The 23,649-nt window shown below is 45.3% G+C and overlaps 1 protein-coding gene across 1 annotated transcript; it reads right to left on the reverse strand.

The window, feature by feature from the left end:
• Positions 1-6,116: 6,116 nt before the first annotated feature.
• SCD (stearoyl-CoA desaturase) lies at positions 6,117-20,090 on the reverse strand. Its single transcript, XM_007530270.3, has 6 exons — positions 19,519-20,090; positions 18,699-18,981; positions 14,125-14,255; positions 12,647-12,852; positions 10,402-10,634; positions 6,117-9,986 (listed from the first exon to the last, which is right to left on the reverse strand). Exons 1-6 carry the CDS (start codon positions 19,543-19,545, stop codon positions 9,787-9,789), a joined length of 1,080 nt encoding a protein of 359 aa, XP_007530332.1. The 5' UTR covers positions 19,546-20,090; the 3' UTR covers positions 6,117-9,786.
• Positions 20,091-23,649: the final 3,559 nt, after the last annotated feature.

Below are 23,649 nucleotides of genomic sequence, written 5' to 3' on the forward strand. Positions count from 1 at the left end.
CCAAGGGTTCCAGGACTGGGGGAAGTAGGGGCTCTATAGTGGAGATGTGAGGTTCCTGCTGTCTTAGGCTTCAAAAAGATAATCGATAGTTAATGTTATCATCACATTATTTGTTAATTGGGTTAACTTTGAAAAGTCCTTTTGTTATGGTTTGCTGTACAGTATCCAGTATCTTGTATATAGCTGTGCTATTGGATGCTTCTAATCTACTTGGTCTAGGCTTTTGAGAGAGTCCGCATATCAAATACACAGCCTATATATTAAAAAGATTCAGTTTGTGTTTTGAGAAACTTTGAGACATACAACTGATTTTCCCCCTCTCATATTAATTAACTAGTGATTTATATGTCTACATTTTGCTAGGAGTGTACATAAACACCATTCCCACCACCAAAAGACTGTGACCCATCCCTCCCGCCCACTCCCACCCCCCACTGGCCCAGGAAGCTGCATGTCTACCCCTCACCACAGGGTTTTTACTTTGGTGCCCTACTTACAATTTGGTCAGGTCCTGCTTTTAGTTTCCCTTTCAGATCTTCTTACTCAACTTCTGTTGATGAGTGGGATCATCCCATACTCATCTTTATCTTTCTGACTTAGCTCACTTAACATAATTCCTTCTAGCTCTGTCCAAGATGGGTCAGAGAAGGTGGGTTCATTGTTCTTGATAGCTGCATAGTGCCCACCAGGTTTTTTGTCATTCTTTTCTAGGACCTGTACTCTACCCAGCTCCCCCTACCCTATCCACCCCAGATAACTTTTACTTTGGTGCAATACACTAATCTGCAATCTTTCTTCTGAGTTTAACCATTATATTTGTTGTGTTATGAGGTCCTTCTCTCACTGCTTTTTAATCCACTAATCACACTTGCCTAGATTGACTTGTATCTGAATAAGAGATCACAGTTGCGAAAAATTAAGTTATTTCAATGTTATCTCATTGCTAAGGTGAAACACAGTGGCTGTTAAACCTTATGTTATTTATATTCCTTTCATGGTAGGGAAACTGAAAAAAATAAAAAAGCTTCAGGCTTTTTAACAACAAGTAGATTTTTAAAAAATTTTTTATTTATAAAAAAGGAAACATTGACTAAACCATAGGATAAGAGGGGTACAACTTCACACAATTCCCACCACCAGAACTGTATCCCATCCCCTCCTCCTGATAGCTTTCCTATTTTTTTTTAAATTTCTTTATTAGGGATTAATGTTTTACAGTCAACAGTAAATACAGTAGTTTGTACATGCATAACATTTCCCAGTTTTCCACATAACAATACAACCCCCCCCTCTGTCATCCTTTTTGGACCTGTACTCTCCCCCAACCCACCCCATAGTCTTTTACTTTGGTGCAATACACCAATTCCAGTTCAGGTTCTACTTGTGTTTTTTTTTTTTTCTTCTTCTTTTTTAAATTTCTTTATTGGGGAATTCATGTTCTGCATTCAACAGTAAATACAATAGTTTGTACATACATAACATTTCCCAGTTTTCAATATAACAATACAACCCCCACTAGGTCCTCTGTCATCCTTCTTGGATCTGTATTCTCCCCATCCACCCACCCCAGAGTCTTTTACTTTGGTGCAATACACCAATTCCGGTTCAGGTTCTACTTGTGTTTTCTGATCTTATTTTTCAATTTCTGCCTTAGAGTGAGATCATCCTGTATTCATCCTTCTGTTTCTGACTTATTTCACTCAACATGATTTTTTCAAGGTCCATCCAAGATCAGCTGAAAACGGTGAAGTCACCATTTTTTATAGCTGAGTACTATTCAAATATATATACCACAACTTGCTCAGCCACTCATCTGTTGTTGGACACCTGGGTTGCTTCCAGGTTTTGGCTATTACAAATTGTGCTGCCAAGAACATATGTGTACACAGATCTTTTTGGATGGATGTGTTGAGTTCCTTAGGATATATCCCCAGGAGAGAAATTGCAGGGTCATAGGGTAGGTCCATTTCTAGCCTTCAGAGAGTTCTCCAGACTGTTCTCCACAGAGGTTGGACCAATTGACATTGCCACCAGAAGGGTAGGAGGGTTCCTTTGATCCCACACCCTTTCCAGCATTTGCTGCTGTTACCTTTTCTGATGTATGACATTCTCACAGGAGTGAAGTAGTATCTCATTGTTGTCTTTATTTGCATTTCTCTGACAATCAAAGACTTGGAGCATTTTTTCATGTTTCTCGGCCTTTTGGATCTCTTCTGTGGTGAATATTCTGTCCATGTCCTCCCCCCATTTTTGGATGGGGTTATTTGTTGACTTGTTGAGATTTGCAAGTTCCTTATATATTCTGGTTATTAGCCTCTTGTCTGATTTATGGCATGTAAAGATCTTCTTCCATTCTGTGAGGGGTCTCTTGGTTTCTATAGTGGTTTCTTTAGCTGTGCAGAAGCTTTTTAATTTGATGTAGTCCCATAAGTTTACGCTGGTCTTAGTTTTCTTTGTAATTGGATTCGTTTCATTGAAGATGTCTTTATTCTGCCAATATTTTCCTCTAAGTATCTGATAGTTTCTAGTCTAATATCCAAGTCCTTGATCCACTTGGAATTTACTTTTGTATTGGTGAAATACAGTGGTTCAGTTTCATTCTTCTGCATGTTTCAACCCATTGTTTCCAACACCATTTGTTGAAGAGACTCTGCTTTCTCCATTTAATAGTCTGGGCACGTTTGTCAAAGATTAGATGTTCATAGGTGTGGGGGCTTACTTCTGGGCTCTCAATTCTATTCCACTGGTCAGTATGTCTATTCATGTTCCAGTACCAAGCAGTTTTGATGACAATGGCCCTATAATACAATTTGAGATCTGGGAGTGTGATGCCTCCGGTTCTGTTCTTTTTTCTCAAGATTGTTTTGGCAATTTTAGGTCTTTTCTGGTTAGCTTTCCTATTCGCTCTGGGAGTATGGACCCAAGGTCATTATGGGATGCAGAAGGTTGAAGGTCTGGCTTCTGTAACTGCTTCCCCGCTGAACATGGTGTTGACTGGTCGATCCATACTCCCAGTCTGTCTCTCTCTTCCCCTAGTAGGGTGGGGCTCTGGGGAAGCGGAGCTCCAGGTCACATTGGTGGGATTGTCTGTCCAGGGAAGTCTGGTCGGCATCCTGCTATCATCTGGAACCTGGTGGTTGAAAAGTTAACATACAAAGCCAAACAAATTGTTGACCAATCATGGACCTAAAGGCTGGAATAATGCAGATGATGAATTGGGGGGGGGGTGTTCCTCCATTTTGTAGATAGCTAGGCATATTTTAGTTATATTCCAAAGGACCTGTGATTATCCTAGTTCCCCCCCCCTCCCCGAGCCTGAAATCTGATATGCCGGTGGATCTGTTATTGTCTAGGGAAATGATGACATGGCTGGAAAAGGAACAGAAAGCTGGATCAGGGAAGAGAGTGGCTCCCTAATATGGGAAAGGGGTATAAATTTGGTATGTTTCCAAGGTATATGATGTAGCATTAACATCCCAGCCTTTTTTCTTTTGGATAGAGACATGTAGACTGAGTGGGAGAGGAAAAGAGAGAAGAGGTAATGGGGCAGAGAGAGAAGGAGAGAGAGAGGGAGGGAGGGAGGGAGGGAGGGAGGGAGGGAGGGGAAACAGCACTGAAGCTTCCTCCAGTGTGGTGGTGCCTGGGCTCCAACCTGGATCGCATACATAGGAAAGCACTACATTATCCAAGTGAGCTATTCTGCCAGTGCTGACTCTCAGCAGTGCCCTTTGTCATGTGGTTAGTGTCCCCTGTAGTTTGAATAAACACATTATTGTATAATTTAGAAAAAAGTGTTTCATTTGAACATTTTTGGGTTTGAATCACAGCTACAGTTGATTTAAAAAAAATAATAAAACAGAGGGCTTTATTTTTCCTTTTCTTTTTTAAAAAAATTATTAGATAAAAATAGAGATAAATTGAGGGGAAGGGGATATAAAAAGATACCTGCAGCCCAACTTCACCAGTTGTGAAACTTTCCCCTTATAGGTAGGGATCAGGGGCTTGAACCTGGGTCTTTGTAAATTATGTGTGTGCTGAACCAGGTGCACCACCACCTGGCTCTGGTTTTTTCTCTACCAAGGAGTAGAATTGCAGGATAGCATAATTTCATGTTTAACCTTTTGAGGACCTGCCAAATTGTTTCTTCAAACACCTGTGCCATTTTAAAGCCCCCCTTCCCCCTCAGCAATGTATGACGATGGCGGTGATTTCTCCTTGCCAACAGTTACAACCTTCTTAAGTGAGTGTGAAGTGGTGTGTAGTTGATTTTGGTTGACATCATTTCCTTGTGAGGTAGTAATTTTTTAAAAATATGTATTTATTCTCTTTTGTTGCCCTTGTTTTATTGTTGTTATTGACATCATTATTGTTGGATAGGATAGAGAAATCGAGAGAGGAGGGGAAGACAGAGAGGGGGATAGACAGACACCTGCAGACCTGCTTCACTGCTTGTGAAGTGACTCCCCTGCAGGTGGGGAGCCATGGACTTGAACTGAGATCCTTACTCTGGTCCTTGCGCTTTGCATGAGAGGTAGTAATTTTGAACATGGTTTTGTGTACTTGTTGATCAGTTTTGTATCTTTTTTAAAAATATTTTCTTTTAACCAGAGCACTGCTCAGCTTTGGCTTATGGCAGTATGGGGGATTGAACCTGGATTTGAGAGCCTCAGGCATGGAAGTCTCTGCATAACCATTATGCTATATCCCCACCCCAAAAATATTTTCTTTTCCTTTTTTGTTGCCCTTGTTGCTTTTATCATTGTTGTGGTTTATTATTATTGATGTTGCCAGATAGGACAGAGAAATGGAAAGAAGGGAAGTCATAGATGGGGAGAGAAAGATAGACACCTGCAGACCTGCTTCACCACTTGTGAAGCGACTCCCTGCAGGTGGGGAGCTAGGGACGTTCCTTAAGCAGGTCCAGTTTCATGCCATGTGCATTTAACCTGATGCACTATAGCCGACCCCCTTTTTTAACCTTTGTAGAATGTTTAAAAACTTTGTCCTTTTTTATTTTTTTGATCAGGTACTTGGACCCTGGACTTGAACAGAAAAGCTAATTAAGCAAAAAGAGGGAAAAGGAACAGGGCCTAAGTGCAAAAGTACATTCTCTTCCCATTTGTCTATTTGTAAATTGGACTATTTATTGTTTATTGCTAAGTTCTAACTTATTCTTCTACTAGTCTCACCAGATAAATGATTTGCAAATATTTTCTCATTATGGTTTTTTTTTTTACTTTGTGCCTTTAGCAGCAGAAATTTACTCATCCATTTATTTATTGATACACCACCACAGAGCCCTGAAGAATTTTGATGAAGTCAAATTTTTTTGTTACTTGTTCTTTTGGTGTCTCATTTAATCTAAGGTCACCTTTGTCTTCTCCTAAAGTGTGATTTTAGATTTGTTCTGTTTAGCTATTTGTCTCAAAGTCATGACATAGTTTTCTTTTTATCTTTATTTATTGGATAGAGCCAGAAATTGAGAGGGAAGAGAGTGATGGGGAGAAACAGAGACATCTGCAACACTGCTTTACCACTTGCAAAGCATTTCCCCTGCAGGTGGGGACTGGGGGTTTGAAGCATTGTAATATGTGTGCTTAATCACCCAGCCCTCATGATGTATTTTTCTCTGAAAAAAATGTGTCATAACTTTTCTGGCAGCCACAATACATTAATATGTGTGATGATGTGAGGCAGTGTTTGTTAAAGAAAAAAAAAAATCTTTTTTCCTCATTTAATTGTCTTGGCACCTTTGTCAAAATCAGTTCACTGTTAACTAATAGCAGGGGAAGCTGCCTGTTCCCTAGATGGAACTACATTCAAAGGGATGACCAGGTCTTTGCAGCCTCGCTTGCAAGGCACTTCTCCATCCATATGTTCCCTCTCAGATCTCTACCTTGGGTTCATGTGATCATGTGACACAGAGACCTGGCATTTCCCTAGGGCCAAGTACTACCTGGTGTGCATGTGTTTGACTTCATGGCAGTAGACTCCTGGTGACAGGCTGCCAAGGCTGAGTTTAACCTAAAGTAACCCTAAGGAAGGGTAGGGAGGGTTACTGGGGTATGAGTCAACCATGACAATTTCAACTTAAACTCTCAAGACACAGTGCAATTAGATTCACTTCACTTTTATTATGAACAAACACGATCTCAGATCAGTACAACTAGCTTCAGAGTTGACATTATTAATAGAAATTATTCCAAAATTATTCTTAAGTCACAAATATAACTACTATCCCACATAAAAAGGGGAAAAAAATCCCACCCAATCAAGGAAAAAAGTATCCTGTGTATGTTTCCATGGCAATGAGTTTATGCATTCTCAAATTTTACCTGGCTAGTTATCCACCACTAACCCAGCGAATTCATTCCAATTTTTCTGAGAACCACAAAGACTACTAATCACATCTGAAACACACAGTTCATGGTGGATACTGTTACTATAAAAATACTCAGGACTTATGAGAATTCCTCTGCTGAAGGATCCCAAAATGCTTTATAGAAAGCATTAGTCACGCCTCAAAACTGCCCTTGAGGTAGGTCAGTATTATTATCCCCATTTTAACAGAAGGAAAACTGAGGCACATTATAGTTAAGTGACTTGCCCAGGGTCACATAGCAAGTCAGTGGCACAGTGGTAGGAGAGGCCCTGGCCTTTAACCACCCACGTAACATTGACACCTTGCTTTCTCTAACCTTTCAGGCTGACCCATTTGAGCTACACTTACAGAATACACTCAGGGTACTAGCAAACCAAGAAGAAAAGGTTTCCATTTTAAATGCTACAACCATCTTTTCAACAGGAAAAAAAAAAATACATTCAACTTATTTTCACCCTCCATCAAATGTGGGCACTTAAAAACTGCCCCGAGAAACATTTTTCAAAATGAAGCGCAGTAGGGAATCCTGCAAAAGCTGTACTGGTATTCTCCAGCCAGACACCTTTTTCTACCAGAGCCACTTCTTTAGGCTCTCAGGTGCAAAGAAACTCCCCAGAGGGAGTGAGAAAGGAGTGAGGGAAGGCTCATATGCAACACTGATTAGAAAAGGTGTAAGGCACCCAAATAAGTTGTCAGCATACCCACAAAGCAAGGACTGTTAGAAATTCAGACTTGGTCAGATCTGAGTTTCTGGATCATTAATGCATCATTTGAGTTTAGCTTTAGAATCTTAAGAAGAAGGATGTTCCTTACTCAGCAGACAGCCCCCAGGGACAATATATACACATATGCTGGGTCCCTCAACCTGAGGACCCTGCTCAGCCCTAGGGTGGTCATGGTATGGATCAGATCCATGCAACCTGATTAGGACAGAAAGATACAAGTTGTTTCTGATCATAAATTATAAAGCAGGCATCTGATGACATGTGCAATTAAAACTATCCAGTAGGCATTTCCAAGTAGGTATACAGGTCAGCAAATTTCAACTACAGTGTTCTTCCATTAGATTCTTTACTATTGTGAGAAAACAGCTCAAAAGAGAAGGCTGCCTTCAGTTCAGGCTAACCCCTTTAGTCTCTATCCAATTAGCAGAGAGAGATCCTTCTCATTCCTACTACTGGGTTCAGCAGTGGGCAGGATATCTGGAATTGTACATGTCAAATCTGAAGGGAGTGAAGCCAGTCATCTGCACTGACAGCTGAGGAAAAGGGACAGAAGTGGTTCATTGTTGTCCAAACACTGATGTTTTTCTCAGACCTCTCTTGTACTATTGTTTGCCCAAGGCTGTGTTATGGGAAACGCTGGTTCGTTTTTGCTGAAGAGATGCCATTCAGCAAAGTTCATGACATCTCAGATCCCCAGTCCCAGCCAAAGCTTTGCAGTATACCCTGGCTCTCTCCTACTGCTACAAGCATTACACTGTGAGCTAACAGCACTGACTCAGACTGGGCAGTCTTACTGGGCAAGGGGGAGTGTTCCATAGGCTCTCTGGTTCTGCCTCCAACAGAGGAGACTAATAACTCTTTTGCTCCATGGCTGACAAGCTGGCACAGTGCAAAGATTGGCATGGCTGTGCCTGGTGACAATAGTTCTCTGAGCCAGTGATGTAGGGTTGCCAACCTAGTCTTGAGTCATCAGTGTGGCAGGGGAGCCCAAGGCTGTGGGTGGAGAGATTCTGGACGCCAAGTGAAAGTGGCAGCTAGCTCAACTTTATAGAGAAACAGTGGTTCAGTGACCCTGAGCTTTCTGTCTGCAAACAGCAGTAACCATCGCTGCCTCTGAAAACACACAAAGGGGGCTTCCCGTCCAGAAAGAAAACTTCAGGGAAGAGACAGACTTGATAGAACAGGGACAGGATGTAGCCCAGGAACCAATGATCACAGTACCTAAAGAGTCTCCTACCTACCGTGCCTCCCTCTAAGTCCTGTGCTTTAGGCTCATATTAACAAAGGAGTGAGTCAAAGTGTTCCACACTGGGGAGAAGCCTTCCAGCTTGTACTTCTAAAGGGAAATTGGAATTAATAAACGAGCCAAACACCTAAGTTCTTTGCAAAACCAGTTTCCCTATCAGGAACACTAATAAATCATTCAGTAATCTTCCAGATCCCCTTACAGTGTTCCCAGAATCGCTTCTTGTAAAATTATCTCCTAGAATCCATTTTATAAGAAAGAATTCTGCCTTCTAACCTTTCCAGCTCCCATCCAGCTGGGAAAGGGAAAGCACTTTCTCTCCTTTAGTTTACAGCAAATGATTTCAATATTCCAAGTAGAGAATCAATGCACACAAACTTCTCAACTCCACCTCTTAAAAAGTCAGTCATTTTTCTGAAGGCAGCTATGCTCACCACTCCACTCCCAATATATTCCTTCCTGGGATGGCTGGGAGTGCTGCAGCCTAACTAGAAGGGGAGTCCACCGACATCCTGAAGATGGTAGGGCTGAAAGATGAATCACAGTGATTCCATGAACTGCTGAATTTATCAGTTCTGGAAACAGCCAACCTTCCTGTTACTAAAGGGAGAAGAAAAAAAAAAAAAGCCTTACTCAGTAGAGATTAATTTTATTACAAGCTAGATAAATGCCTCTTTACCACCCCTGTTTAAACGATCTTGGGACACTGATGCTTGCTGCTGTGTTCTAGTACTGTTGAGCTCCAAGGCCATTCCCCACTCAAGTCAGGAGAGAAAGGAAGCATGCCATGACTGATCAGCAGGAACTCCTTGCCACTTTCTCACCCCCTCCTAGCCTTATTTATCAACCACATCATGCATACTAACTCTCTCCCCAGACAATTCACCTGTTTTAGAAGCTTTATGCCAAATAAAATTACCCCCACCTCTATTCCATTTAGCGGAAACCTGGGCTGAGGATCATTAACAGGGGCCTTCCCAGAAGTTTTTGTCATATCTCTACCTTGAGCTACCAAGTTTAAAGCTCCTCAGGGATAGTTCAAGGGAAGAGTTACCAGGAGGTAAAGGCTGCTAGTTTGGGACTACAGAAAAGTTATCTAGGCTTTGGAAGCTTGACACCCAACAATTACTGAGTAGCCACTTGCCTGGAAGGCGATGAAGGAGGTGATGTGGGGGGGAAATAAAAGGAAGTGATGAGAACAAAGCAGAGGATAACAGGACTAAAAGACAGAGAAGAAATAAGAGTATCAGCTTAGCATCATGAAGGCAGAGTTGTTGGCTTTCAATACTTTTTGCATTTTAAAAGAATACTGTACTGGAATGAGTTAACATCATCGACTTTAGCATCCTGCTAGCATTATTCAGTAGTTAATAAACAGAACATTAAAACTCTGCCCAGCTGGCTTTTGGAAAAGGAACCCAAGGGACCCAAACTCAGCCACTCTTGAAGTTTGCATCTCCAGTTCTTTTAATCCTAGCCAGGACGGTAGCCTTGGACACTTTCTTCCGGTCATATGCCAGACCCAGAGCGGCCATGCAGTCGATGAAGAATGTAGTGAAGTTGATGTGCCAGCGGTACTCACTGGCGGAGTAGTCATAGGGGAAGGTGTGGTGGTAGTTGTGGAAGCCCTCACCTGAAATAAAGCAAGTGTGTGTTGGGGGGAGAGTTAAGGAACTACACTTCAGGTTGCTGTCATTCGTACCATTCACAGCTTACCCAGAACAACACCTCAGACATACTGCAAACTTGGTGTTGCTGAATAAATCCATTTTTCTCTGAACAAAACAGATATATATCATCCTTAAGAGAATGGAACCAGAAATCAGAATAAATTGTTATCTTCACTTTCCTTTTTAACTAAGAATTATTGCTTGACTCTCACCAGTGTTGCCTATCATAATATCCCTGCATTTTTTCTAGTGGGAAAAAAACCAAAACAAAACAGAAAGAGGTCATAAAAACAGGTTATGCTGGTTTTTCTAGCTGCTAGTATAGTGTCCTCACCAGCACACTACCAGCTATAGTCTTGTCAAGAACGAGAGACTTACCCACGGCTCCCAGCGAAACCAGGATGTTCTCTCGGGGGTTAATGTTCTTATCGTAGGGGCGATATCCATAGAGATGGGCTGCACTGTTCACCAGCCAAGTGGCGTTGAGGACTATGGCGTAGCGGAACAAAGTGGCAACATACAAACTATTCATAAAAGTTTCACCCCAGAAATAGTAGGGCACAAGCGTGGGCAGGATGAAGCACATCAGCAAGATACCAGTTTTGTAGTACCTACATTGAGAGAGAGAATAATATAGGACAGGCCAGTGGAGAGAGCACCCTTAGGCTGACCTCATTTCCTACTGCCTTTGGCTTGGACTGTTCACCTTCACCTTCTACACTGAACATAATGTGGCAGGAAGCAGAGCAGAAGAGAATGGGGTGGCAAGCTTCTAAGCATGGTATGTTAGCAGCTGATGAGGTGGTGAGGGTTTAAGTGGCTTTGCTGGGATCACACCACAAGGAACCAGTGGGGCAAGCACTGGAAAGCTTGTCTCCTCTCTTTTCTGATGTTAGTGAAACAGGTGAGGTCCAAATTAAACACCAATAAACTGACTTCTCCTTCCCAGACAGTGTTTTCATTCTGCTTCTGAGCTCCTTTCTTTTTTTTTTTTTTTTTTGCACTCTTTGTTTACAGTCTTGTCTGTTTCCTGCAAGCAATCCCTGACTGCTCAGACCTTTGTCCCATCAGGGGGCCTGTTCCATGCCTCCTTCTCTCAAATTCAGACCTGGCCATTGACATCTCAAGGGAACTAATGTCTTCCATCTCTTCAACAATCAAGTCTTATCTAACAGATCCTTATAACCGTATAACCCTCCTCTCATTTCTTTAGCTCCATGGCTACTTCTGCCCATCCTTTCTAGAAAACACCTCTAACCATGCCACAACCCTGCTCAGAAACCTCTGAATGGTTATCTATTGCCTACTGAATTAAACCCTTCTGTTTAGGAGATTGGCCACAGCACCCAAGTTTCTTCCAGTGCAGTGGAGGGTAGGCTGGAACCTGGGCCATGCACATGGCAGAGCAGGCTCACTATCCAGGCAAACTATTTGCCAGGTCACCCCAGTCTGCTTTTAATACTCTCCAAGAGGTCCAGTCAGTGGTACACCTGGTTAAGCACACATTATAGAGTCCAAGGACCCAGGTTCAAGTCCCTGGTCCCTACCTGTCGGGGGAAAGCTTCACGAGTGGTGAAGTAGGGCTGCAGGTGTCTCTCTCCCTCTTCCTTCTCGATTTCTGGCTGTCTCTACCCAATAAAGATTTAAAAAAATTCTCTACTCCTTTTTAATGTTCCTTTTAATTAATTTAGTGTCCAGAGCTATCGCTGGGGCTCGGTGCCAACACTATGAATCCATTGCTCCCAGAGGCCATTTTCTTTCCATTGTTGTTATTGTTGGATAGGACAGAGAGAAACTGAGAGAGGAAAAGAGAAAGATAAGACACCTGCAGACCTGCTTCACTGCTTGAGAACAGCTCCCCTGCAGGTGAGGAGCCGGGGGCTCGAACTGGGATCTCGCTTAACCCGCTGCGCTACCACTCGACTCCCTTCTTTTTCTTCTTTTCTTCCTTCCTTCCTTTCTTTCTTTTTTTTTTTTAAAGATTGTATTTATTTATGAGAAAGAAAGGAGGAGAGAGAAAGAACCAGACATCACTCTGGTACCTGTGCTGCCGGGGATTGAACTCAGGACCTCATGCTTGAAAGTCCAAAGCTTTATCATTTTACCAGAGCACTGTTCAACTCTGGTTCATGGTAGGGCAATGGACTGAATCTGGGATGGGACTCTGGAGCCTCAGATGTGAAATTCTCTTTTATAACCATTATACTGTCTACCCCAGCCACAAAGCTACTTTCTTTTAAACACTTCCCTGATGTTTCACTCTGTGCAGTTTCCTTCCTCTTCATACCCTCATAGTGACAGAAAACACCTTTCCTGGGACCAGTTATTTCAGTACTTGGCTTACCCTCCACCCCTAACAGGCTAGGAAATATTAAAGGACTTACTCACCTCTGTATCCATGACTATGCTAGGTCAATAAACATTTGTTGATTTAATCACAGTAGTGATAAGATAGTAAAGCAGGCTATTAAAATTGGAGTTTTAAGTTGTGATTTTGAACAATCGGATCTGGCAAATTTCCCAGCTTATGTTTTAAATCCCAAGAGGAAAATAGAAGAACCCCTCCCACTGCACCCCCCCCCCCCGACTCAGGTGTCCAACTCCCATTATCATTTCAACTTACCTTCTCTGGAACATCACCAGCTTGTCTGCTTTTAGGTCAGATAAGTCGAGCAAACCACCCTTCTCTTTGACAGCAGGGTGTTTGCGCACGAGCAGCCAACCCACATGAGAGAAGAAGAAGCCTCGTCGGGAATTATGGGGATCAGCGTGTGTTTCAGAAAACTTGTGGTGGACACGGTGATCTCGGGCCCATTCAAAAACATCATTCTGGAAGGAGAGAAAAGAATGTAGACCTCAAGAAAGACCGTCTTTGGTCATCACTGGGGCTTTACCACTTTGGACTAATTTTAATTAATTATTTGAGAGGCAGAGGAAAGAAAGAGAGAAGACACCACAGCACTAAGCTTCCCCTACCCAGTGTAATAGGTGAGGTCTATACTTGCTTGAGTCCAGGCCATGCACATGGCAAAACAGGCACCCTGCCAGGTGAGTTATCTTGCCAATCCCCAACAAGGGGAATTCTAGCAAGCCATGACTTTCAGTTCAACCTCACAAAATACTTAACAATGGAGGCTCCAGTGGAGGGGTCCTAAAAGGGTCTACTCCCTTCCTCCAAATTATTGCAGAAAAACAACTTGAGTCCCAGCATTGAAAGAATAGGATTGGCTGCTTCATGAAGCTTACAATAAATGGTGGATGGAGTGGAGATAGAGCAGAGAGTTCAGATAGTTCCATTAGGAAAAATTTGCAATTCTTCAAGCCAGAAATGCTGGAGAATGTGCTCGTGGGATGACTACCCCTGGGCAGGGGAAATAAAAAGGCTGGCAGTCTTGCTTCCTAGGGTCGGGAGAGGAAGGTATAGGGCACTCTATTCTGGTATGTTGGCAAGACAGCTCACACCACTGAACAAGGCCAAGCAGGTAAACCGTGATGATCACAGTCACAATTCCAAAGTACCACCGGGCTCTGCTGGGACTTCTTCCATCTCTTAAAAAACGGCACTAAAATTTCTTCCTCCCTTCACCCCACAAGGCCAACGTTAAGGAACCTTCCAGGCACAAAGTGTGATAGCAGAGGCGATTACGGAATCATAGTATTAAGTACTTAGGATGCTGCCATGAGGAAGTAGACATCTGGCTTCCTAATTTCTTCCTCTTTGAAACATTAACTTCCACTCCATTGATTCTGAGACATTTGCCTAAAATACTGACTCAGTTGTCTAGTGGCTACCCAGAAAGTTAGCTTATGACCTGGACCTACTTATGCTGAATAACTAGACTGTGATGACAAAGAACGGGACTTTAGGACGAAAAAGAATCCTATACACAGAGCATTTCCTACTTAGTTCTTATTTCCCCCTTTCAGTGATTCAGAACATCCTCTTGCTTCATATACTTAAGGGTTGGACTGGTTGGCACTTGAGGTAATCACAAGGAAGGGGAGAAAATGAAGTGGCCTTCTAGATGCTGCTCCTCTGTGAACCCAGTCTCCTTTCTGCTCCTGGCTCATGGACAGAGGGAAGCAGAGCTGACTACTTACCTGGAATGCCATGGTGTTGGCAAGGATCAGAAAGAACCGCAGGGGTAGCCGTGCTTTGTAACTTCGGTGACTCCACAGACGATGGGCGCCTGCTGTTATACCCAGGGCACTGACTACATAGTAGAAGAGCACTGTGAGAAGACAATGACAGGGGTAGTGTCACTAACCCGGAAAAGCACGGTACATGATCTTCTCATGTCAAAATCCTCAAAACCCGAGTCTTCTTTACACTTTGGGCTGTGGCTATTCTACCCTGAATTTCATGAGTACCTTGCTATCTTAGGCGTCTTGGATTTCACCCCTCAAAGACCACCACCACCACCACCACCACCGGCTGGGGAGGTAGCACAGTGGGAAGGCACAAGACTGAATGTGCAAAATCTCAACATCTATGTCAGAGTGATGCACTGGTTCTCTCTTACATTTAAAAAAAAAAAAGAGAGAGAGAGAGAGAAAAGAAAAAAGCATCACTTCATCACTTTCCATCCTCTCAACCAGGCAATGAAAACAAGCTAAGGAAACCCAGGAACCTCAGAAAGGCAGGACAGAGAGGGGACTTCTCACCACCACCCACACTGTCACTTTCATTCTAAGGGGGGCAGTATCCTGGGTCTCATCTTCTTTGACTTGCAACTAACTTTCTCCAAGACCATTCCAGAAGGGCTCAAAATCCACAAGCAAAAATAGCATTAAATTTTTTATCAGAAAAAAAAAAAAAATTGTACCAGCCAGTATAATCTAGGCATGGGGAAATTTGAGGGGTTTTGGATTCTTGGGGAGTTGGTTATCAGAACTATCACTATTTATCAACCAGTACAAAAACATTTTCAGCTTTTGTCAGGCAATATGGCCACATCAAGAGGGGGAAATCTTTCGACCACCCTGCAGGTGGGGAGCCAGGGGCTCGAACCAGGATCCTTGCATGAGTCCCAGCATCGTAAGACAAGGACTGGCTGCTTCATGAAGCTTACATATATGGTGGGTGGAATGGAGGTAGAGCAGAGTTCAGATAGGTCCATCAGGACTATTTGCGACTCTTCAAGCCAGAAACGCTACAGAAAGTGCTCAGGGGGTGCACCACCATCCAGCCCCCTGGGAAAATCTATCTTGTAGTGTCTTTAAAAAAACTCAAGCACAAGATGCCAGAGATTGAACGTGCGACTTCACGCATGCAAGTCCAGCACTCTATCCACTGTGCCACCTCCTTGTCCTCTGCAGTCTCTTTTTTTAACTAGAGCATTGATCAGCTCTGGCTTATAGTGGTGGGGGTGGGTTTGATCCTGGGGCTTCAGAGCTTCAGGCCTGAGAGTCTCTCTGCTTAACCATTATGCTATCTATTGCCCCTCCCCAGTCTCTTAAATAAACTTTGTCAAAGGCTTTACATCTTTAGTGGGATCCTTGACTGGGGTTGATTTAGTAGCAGAGAAGTAACCTAGGGCATCATGTTCTACTGCTAGGCAACCTCTGGCCCTCTAAGTGGGCTTTAATGTCCTCACTGGACTGATTGTTGACAGGAAGCCAAATTTCAAACCACAGCACCATTTCTTATTCCTTCAACAGCAAAGTGAATTAATTAAATTAATTAAAATCTTCATTCAACTGCGAGGCTGAAGAGAGACCCAGAGAATTGCTTACCTGTGGCCAAACATGGCTAGATATGAAGTCGTGGTTTGAAGCTCAGTTTGCTGTCAGCAAAGTTGATGCTTCAGCTATACCTCCCACCTCTCCCACGATATGTACATAGTTCCTGGTCTCTCTTTGCTATGTCCTTCTCAGCCCTCACTACTGGGGCAAGGTTAATTTTATGTATGTTTTGCCAGAGCACTGCTTTGGCTTATGGTGGTGCTAGGGATTAAACCTGAGACCTTCAGTGTCTCAGGCATGAAAGCCTTTTTGCATAACCATTGTTATCTCCCCAGCTCTAAGGCTAATTTTAGATAGCAGAGTGTGCTCAAAACTGTCCTTGGAATCCCCCAACATAGTCCAGCCTAGCCTTCCCGGAGGCCAGCAGATGTAATCTTTGAAAAGTGGGTTGCTGGGTGTAGCCATCTCCCTCTGATGAGTAGCTCTGGGAGGCAGGAGCTGAAGCCTTGATAGAGCGGTGACTACTGACAATGTTTCATTCCTAGGCAAACAGCTACAAACAATAGCTCCTCAGTGGTCACAGAACTTGTTGCAGTGAGACACATCACACATTGTACTGTGTTCTCAGGCCTTAGAAACCAGTTTCCTAAACAACCCCCCCCCCCACCAACTTCCTCTGTCCTAGCCTGTTCCACCTACAAAATCTGGAGGAAAGCCATGGAGTAGAGTCTGTCCTGATGAAACTTCTGTTTCATTCCTCTGAGCTGGAACTAGAGACCTAGGTGATTTACTGCTCTCAGGGCATGTGGTGCTATCTCTTCAGACATATTATGTTTCTATCTGCAAAAGGTGGGAGACTTTTCAGTTGGAATCTGCAGAGCTCACCAATCAGCAAGAAGAAAAGTGGCTCTGGGCACAAAAACACCCTGGAATTTGAAAGATCTTCATGTTATCAGGGAAACTGGGGAAATTAAAAATATATATATATTTTTAAAGGAGGTAGTCTGACATCTTTTGCTACTGATACCTCTCAACCTATCAGCCTTAAGTTATTTGGAGGTTCACTCTCTATTAACACTCACACTGGCACTTAAGCAAAATCTCCAAAGCTGTGCCCCCCCCCCAAAAAAAAAAAGCCAGACTGGAGATTTTATGGCTTGGCCCCCAGTCTTGCTCAAACTCTCTGAGGCTCTTGAAATTGCTCAGTCTTGAGATATGCACAATCACAATCAGTCCCTTATTTGAGACTGTCCTTAAGGATGAGGTGAAGAAAAGTGCCACCAAGTTCTTAAACTCCAAAGGTGGGACTTCTGACCACTGCCCCCTGTGCTCCCCATCCCTCATGTTTCTTAAGAAGTTATCGGATGGGAGGAGGGTAGATAGCATAATGGTCATGCCTGAGGCTCCAAAAGTTCCAGGTTCGATCCCCTGCACCACTATAAGCCAGAGCTGAGCAGGGCTCTTGTAAAAAAAAAAAAAAAAAAAAAAAGTTATCTGATGTTCCTCCTCATTGTGACTGAAAATGGGCACCATCCGATTTCCTGGTGCCACATTTCTGTCAAAGGCACAGCAAAGGCCCACAGGCTGGGCACTGAAGAGGTAGTGGGGGGCACAGTCTTGGTTTGGGGCTAAGGTTTTGCTCCCTGAATTAGCAGCCCAGGGCAGCAAACAGAAGCAGCCTGGCCAAACTGGGAGTTGAGGCTGCATGAGGCTTGCAAGTAACAAACTACTTGTGAAAATCCTCAAGGGGCAGAGGGGTGGAGGAGTCTCTCTGGGTAGTCCTGTCCCTGCTCCTGCTGCTTCTCAGCGGAGCTAGAGAACAATCTGCTCTCCCCCTTCACAAACATAAGACCCCCCCCCCAAGATGAGCTGATTTCCTGCACCTGGCCTGCCCCAGCATGGCACCCAAGGTGCTTCCTGTCCCCCCTCGCCCCAAATAAATCTAATAAAAGTACTGTTGCCTCCAGCTTACTATACCTGCAACAAATGAGGTGCTGAAAGAGGGGATCTTCCCAGCTGTATTTCCCAGCTGTGTGAAATTCTCACTAGAGGTTTTCCTATGACAAAGTTCCAGGGAACAGATTTTACCCCTTAAGGCTTAAGACATCCTTGGGCAATCAGCTCAGTGTCCTCCCAGGCCTTCTAGCTAACCCTCTGAGTACACTGGTGTCAGTAAGCAGAAACCCTGATCTGTCTCCTGGAGAAGGAGATGTGGCTCACGCACCCCAGAGCATGCCAAGTGGGGGCCCTGAGGCTTCAGAACTCTCTTCTCATGCAGGGCTTATGTGGTGGGTGAAAAATGCCCGCAAAGCACATGTGTGTGTCCAGGGTGCAGGGGCCTGCTGTCAACCCAGGGGCCCTGAAAGAGCTGAGCTAAGGGCAGTTTGGGAGCTTATGGGGAGCCAGCTCCCTCACTGAGACTGCTGGCCTGATCTAGCGCTAGCTAAACAGAAAGAGGATCCAAAACATTCCTCTAGTCTCATTTCATTTTAAGAACATTTGCTGAATGTTGAATGACACATGCAGCTCCCTTGAGATTTACATGGAGGCACACAGCAATGCACCTGTGTGACTTGGATTATGCAGGCAACTTCTTTCTAGGTAACAAGCCCAGGGCACGGTAAAATACTGATAGTTTCATGGAGAACCACCTCAGGGCTTCACTACCTGAGCTTCCCTTAAAGTCACTGGTCTGCCTCCCCTGCCCTTCCATGTTTCCTTGATTCCCCTGTGGTTAGCAAGGCTGAGACAAGCAGCCACACAAATGACTCCAACAGAAAAGTTCTTTCAGGGAAGAGGCTGCCTCTGGAACAGACCTACTGACTTCAAAGACTGTAGCACGTGGGCTCAAGGGCTCTCAAAGACATAGGACTGAGAGAACCTGGACGAGGACGGGACCACTGTCCCTACTGTATCTAAGACCCTGCCTTGCCTTGTTAGAGTAGACTGAACTTAGAAAACCGGGTCAGGAGAGCAAGGGAACAGCTTACCCCAGAGTAAGGTGTAGAATTGGCAGGAGGGGATCAAGAAGATCCCATACACGGCTCCCAAGTGTAACAGCGACATCAGAATGATGTTTCTCCAAACGAACTGAACTTTGGGTTGTGGGCCCTCGAAATCCGTGTAGGTGGGGTCATAGATGTCATCTTTCAACTCAGGGCGGATGTCTTCTTCCAAGTATAGGGGGATCTTCTCCAACTTGGCCCCTCCATTCTTCAGGGTCCTGGAGGGGGGCGCTGTGATGGTGGTGGTGGTCGTGTAGGAGCTGGAGATCTGGAAGAAGAGAAAACAGAGTCAGGAGAGGAGACACGTGGAGGCGGGGGGGGGGGGGGGGCGGGGCACTTTGCTCTCAGTCAAGCTGGGGGAGGGGAGGTGCACAGACCCAGCCTCAGTGCCCAGGTTAACCGAGGGCGGGCTCTGCGCGGTGGGGGGTGGGGGGAAAGAAGTTCCCAGTAGCTGTGCAGACAGTGGAGGTTGAGGCGTGAAGCCTCAAGGTGAAGGGGCAACAGGAAGGCGGACGGATGCCCGCGCCCCTATAGGCACAAAGGAAACCCCGCATACACACACACACACACACACACACACACACACACACACACACACACGAAAAGGTGCCGGCACGACCGAGTTTTTCGTTACCGCTGAAGAAACAAAGTTAGGGAACCAAGTTCCCCAATTACAATCTACATTCCCAACAGATCCAAAGACAGCACAACTCGCCAGAGACAGCTATGCCTCCCGCCGAACTCTCAACTCTCTGCTCCCCCCTCCGGCCATCCCGCGCTCCGGGGGCCATGGCTCAGCCCTCACCTCCTCCTGCAGCAGGTGGGCCGGCATCTGGCTGATGATGCGAGACTGCGGAGCGAAGCCGGATACGGTCGGGATGGAGCCAGGACTCAGCTCCCAGCTGGATGCTGCTCTGGAGCGGGGTTCCGCGAAGCGGCGCTCGGCACCTTCCTCTGCGCTGGGCGGTCTGGACCCGTGACCGAATCCGACCTGCTGTGCCCGGAGCTCCCCGGGCTGGGGATTTAAAGGCGAGACCTGGCAGTGGGTAACCGTGTCGCGTATTTCCTCTGACCTCTTTTATTCGCTGCCAACGCGGAGCAAAGTGCGCGGAGTTGGCCGGCCGTGGGAGCCCCACATGGGCGGGCGGGCGGGGGAGGAGCAGCGGCGGGCGCGCGAGGGCCGAGGCGCAGGAGCTGGATGCTGCAGACTCTGCGCCGCAGCCCCTGCCCCTGCCCCTGCCCCTGGGGAAATGCTAATGGAGTTGCAGACTCTGGCGCGTCATTGGCCGAAGGGAATTTGGTGCCACCTCGTCCCGCCGTCGCCATTGGCTCGGCGCAATCTGCTGTTCCCTCTGCAGCCAGCGCCTCGCTCCCCCTCCCCTCCCTTTCTCCTTCTTGGCTTCTCCTTCGCCGGCCGCTGGGCTTTTGCCCGGCGCCCCGCGGCCTCCGTGGAGCTCGGGACCTCCCTCTGGAAGAGGGCGAGGGCCCAACCCTGGGATGGGGAGCTCCCGGGTGGACGAGAACTGGGGGGAAGTTTGACAGGAAATGGGGGGCGCCACCAGGGAGGTTGCTACGTGCAAGCCCAGCCCGCCTGCCCCGAGCCGGGGGCGCGTAAGGGAGACTAGGCTGCCGTGCGGAGCCCCGCGCAGAGCGGGCGACCGAGCACCTCCCCTCTCGCGCGCGGCGCCCGGGGATCCGTGGGCGCGGAACAATAGCGCGGCCCCGCCCCCGACGATGCGACGCAGACCCGCGACCCCCGAGCCCCGGCAGGCGCGCACACGCACATGATGTGCCGGCCAGCACGCGCGCACCGGCGCAGCCGCGGGCACCCTCGCCCGGGGACCAGCCCAGCCTGGGACCTGGCCCCAGAACGTGTGCTGAATGTTTCGAACCTTTTTTGTTTGTTTGTTTCGAACGTTTTTTCAGTGAGTTGGATGCGTATTTGGAGTCGGCTTCTATGTAGATATGAGAATAGATAAGACATTGACTTGCGAAGAGATTCCCTAGAATCACTTACTTCAGCCCTACTGTGCCCCACCCAGATGGGCAGTCTATGATTAATTTTTTAAAAAATATTTTAATGAGATACAGAAACAGCAAGAGAACGGAGCGCTACTCAGCTCTGGCTTATGGTGGAGCTGGGGAATTGAACCTGGGACCTTCGAGCCACAGGCATGAAGGTCTTTTGCATAATCATGCTGCCTCCCCAACACAGATTGCTTTATTTATTAATGAGATAGGAGAGAAAAACAGGCATCACTATAGTACATGCACTGGCCAAAGATCAAACTCAGGACCTCAAATTTGAGAGTCCAGTGCACTCCATTTCGCCACCTTCTGGGTTGCCTATGATGAGTTATGGAGAGAATAAATAACTTGGCCTACGTCACAATAGACAGTGAGTAATGGAGCCAAGAACTAAACCCAGGAAAGAGCTTCTGGAACAGAGCCCTGTTCAGACTATTGATGCTGAACAGTTGAGATCCTCTGACTTTAAGAACTGTCCCTCATGTACATATATACATACACACTTTTTTAACCTGAACACTGCTTAGCTCTGGCTTATTGTGGTGTTGGAGATTGAATTTGGGACCTGGGTGCCTCAGACCTCAAAGTCTTTTTGCATAACTATTAGACTGTCTCCCCAGCCCCAAACAATCCTTTAAGAATAGTCACACCTGGGTAAATAACATAATGGTTATGCAAAGAGACTTCCAGGCTCTGGAAGCCTCAGGTTCAATTCCCCCCTCCCACCCCACCCCACCATAAGTAAGAATTAAGCAGTGCTCTGGTTAAAAAAAAGAAAGAAAGAATTGTCACATCCCACTCCATTTTTTAAAAAACATTTTTGTAAGCATTTATTTACTCCCTTTTGTTGCCCTTTTTTTTTTTTATTGTTGTCGTTGTTGGATAGGACAGAGAGAAATCAAGAGAGGAGGGGAAGACAGGGGGAGAGAAAGACACCTGCAGACCTGCTTCATCTCCTGTGAAGGGACTCCCAGCAAGTGGGGAGCCAGGGGCTCGAACCGGGATTTTTCCGCTGGTCCTTGAGTTTTGCGCCATATGCACTTAACCCGCTGTGCTACCGCCCAACTCCCACTCCACTGTTTTCTGGGCTTGCCTTAACAGTAAGCTCAAAACTAGGCAGGATATGCATCCTCTAAGCCTTTCATGGCAAGTCTCTTTAAAGTCTCTGGGCGGGGGAATTACATAGTGTTTATACAAATACACTCATGCTTGAGGTTCCAGAGTTCCAGGTTCAGTCCCCAGCACCTCCATAAGCCAGAGCTGAACAGTGCTCTGGTTTAAAAAAAATTAATTAAAAAAAATTATCCCAGAATCCTTCTGGAAAGTGGAGAAAGTGTGGAGTTCTGTATTCCATATTGGTTTCTCCACATGACTGCTCTGAAGAAGGAAGAAGCTCTCATACTGGTCACTTGTCTCAGGTTCAGGCCAACTACCTGGCCAGTAGTCTATAACCTCTGTTCTAGTCCTTGCTCCTTGTCCAATGTGAAAGTTCTGAATAAGATTAGATGTTTTCAGTGGTCTGGGAGGTGGCGTAGTGGATAAAGCATTGTACTCAAAAGTATTAGGTCCTGAGTTTGACCCCTGGCAGCACATATACCAGAGTGATGCCTGGTTCTTTCTCTCTTATTTTTCTCATTAATAAATAAATAAATAAATAAATAAATATAAAAGACATGTTCAAATAGTAACAGCTTGTCTGGTCCTGCCTCAAGAAGTACTGCGTTCCCCAATAAAGAAATAAATTTTAAAAAGTACTATGTATGCACTCTGGGAGGTGACACAGCAGTTAAGCTTTGGGCTTGAAAGTATGAGGTCCTGAGTATGATCCTCAGCACCACAGTGCTGCTCTGGCCTCCCCACCTCTAGCCCCACCCCCACTGTAACTTATGGAAACAAATGAAATAAAATAAGTCTTTTGAAAAGAAAATATACGAGGTATGTGGAAAAGAAGGTTGCACATACTGCTTCTCTTCAGACTCTTGCAACAATGTCTGAGCTGCTTAATGCCTCTACCAGCAATAGGGTTCTTTTTACATACGTATTTTATTTATTTAATACAAGAGTTTTGTAAGGAAAAGAGGAAGCCAGTACATGTCACAACAAGAATAGAACAGGGAATCTCAGCTATGCAAGTCCTGTGCTCTGTCAGATGAGCATTTCCCTAGTCACTAGGTTTATTTTTCTTTTCTTAAGAGATTTATTTATGAGAGAGAGAGATAAGTGCCAGTCTGACATAGGCAATGCTAGAAATGGAATCTGGGACATCATACCTGGGAATTTATTTAATGCTTTATCCACTGTATCATCTCCAGGACTCCTAGGGTTATGTTCAAGGGAAGGGAGCCTGGATTTCTTTGGGGGTGTACCTTTAATTGTAACTGAAGATGGCTCTACCTCTGAGATCAGCTCTCTCCCTCTCTCTCTCTCTCCTTAAGTATATTTGACCCTTGTTCCCTCCAGATCTTTAAATCCCATCAAGAAACAATGGGGGGGGGGTAGATAGCATAATGGTTATGCTACACTCTCATGCCTGAGGTACCAAAGTCCCAAATTCAATCCCCTGCACCACCATAAGCCAGAGCTGAGCAGTGCTCTGGGAAAAGAAAAGAAAAGAGAAGAAAAGAAACAATCTGAAGAAAACATCACAGTTCTCTACAAAATGCCCTCCTCATGGTTCAGGAGATGGTGCGGTGCATAAAGCATTGGGCTTTCAAGCAGAAGGTCCTGAGTTCAATCCCTGGCAGTACATGCACCAAAGTGATGTTTGGTTCTTTCTTTCTCTCTTTGCCTCTCCTTCTATCTTTCTCATTAATGAATAAAATCTATTGAAAAAAAAAAAAAAACTGGGGGCCGGTGGTGGTGCACCTGGTTGAGTGCACATGTTATAATGCGCAAGGACCCAGGCTCG

This window comes from Erinaceus europaeus, chromosome 14 (genome assembly GCF_950295315.1).
Source record: "Erinaceus europaeus chromosome 14, mEriEur2.1, whole genome shotgun sequence".
NCBI classification, from domain to species: domain Eukaryota; kingdom Metazoa; phylum Chordata; class Mammalia; order Eulipotyphla; family Erinaceidae; genus Erinaceus; species Erinaceus europaeus.

Coding starts and splice junctions, on each gene's coding strand:
- SCD (XM_007530270.3), bottom strand. CDS start 19,545: ATGCCGGCCCACCTGCTGCAGGAGGAG. Junction 10,635..12,646: donor CTGGTGATGTTCCAGAGAAG/GTAAGTTGAAAT, acceptor CTCTCAATGTAG/GTACTACAAAACTGGTATCT. Junction 9,987..10,401: donor GGTTTCGCTGGGAGCCGTGG/GTAAGTCTCTCG, acceptor GCTTTATTTCAG/GTGAGGGCTTCCACAACTAC.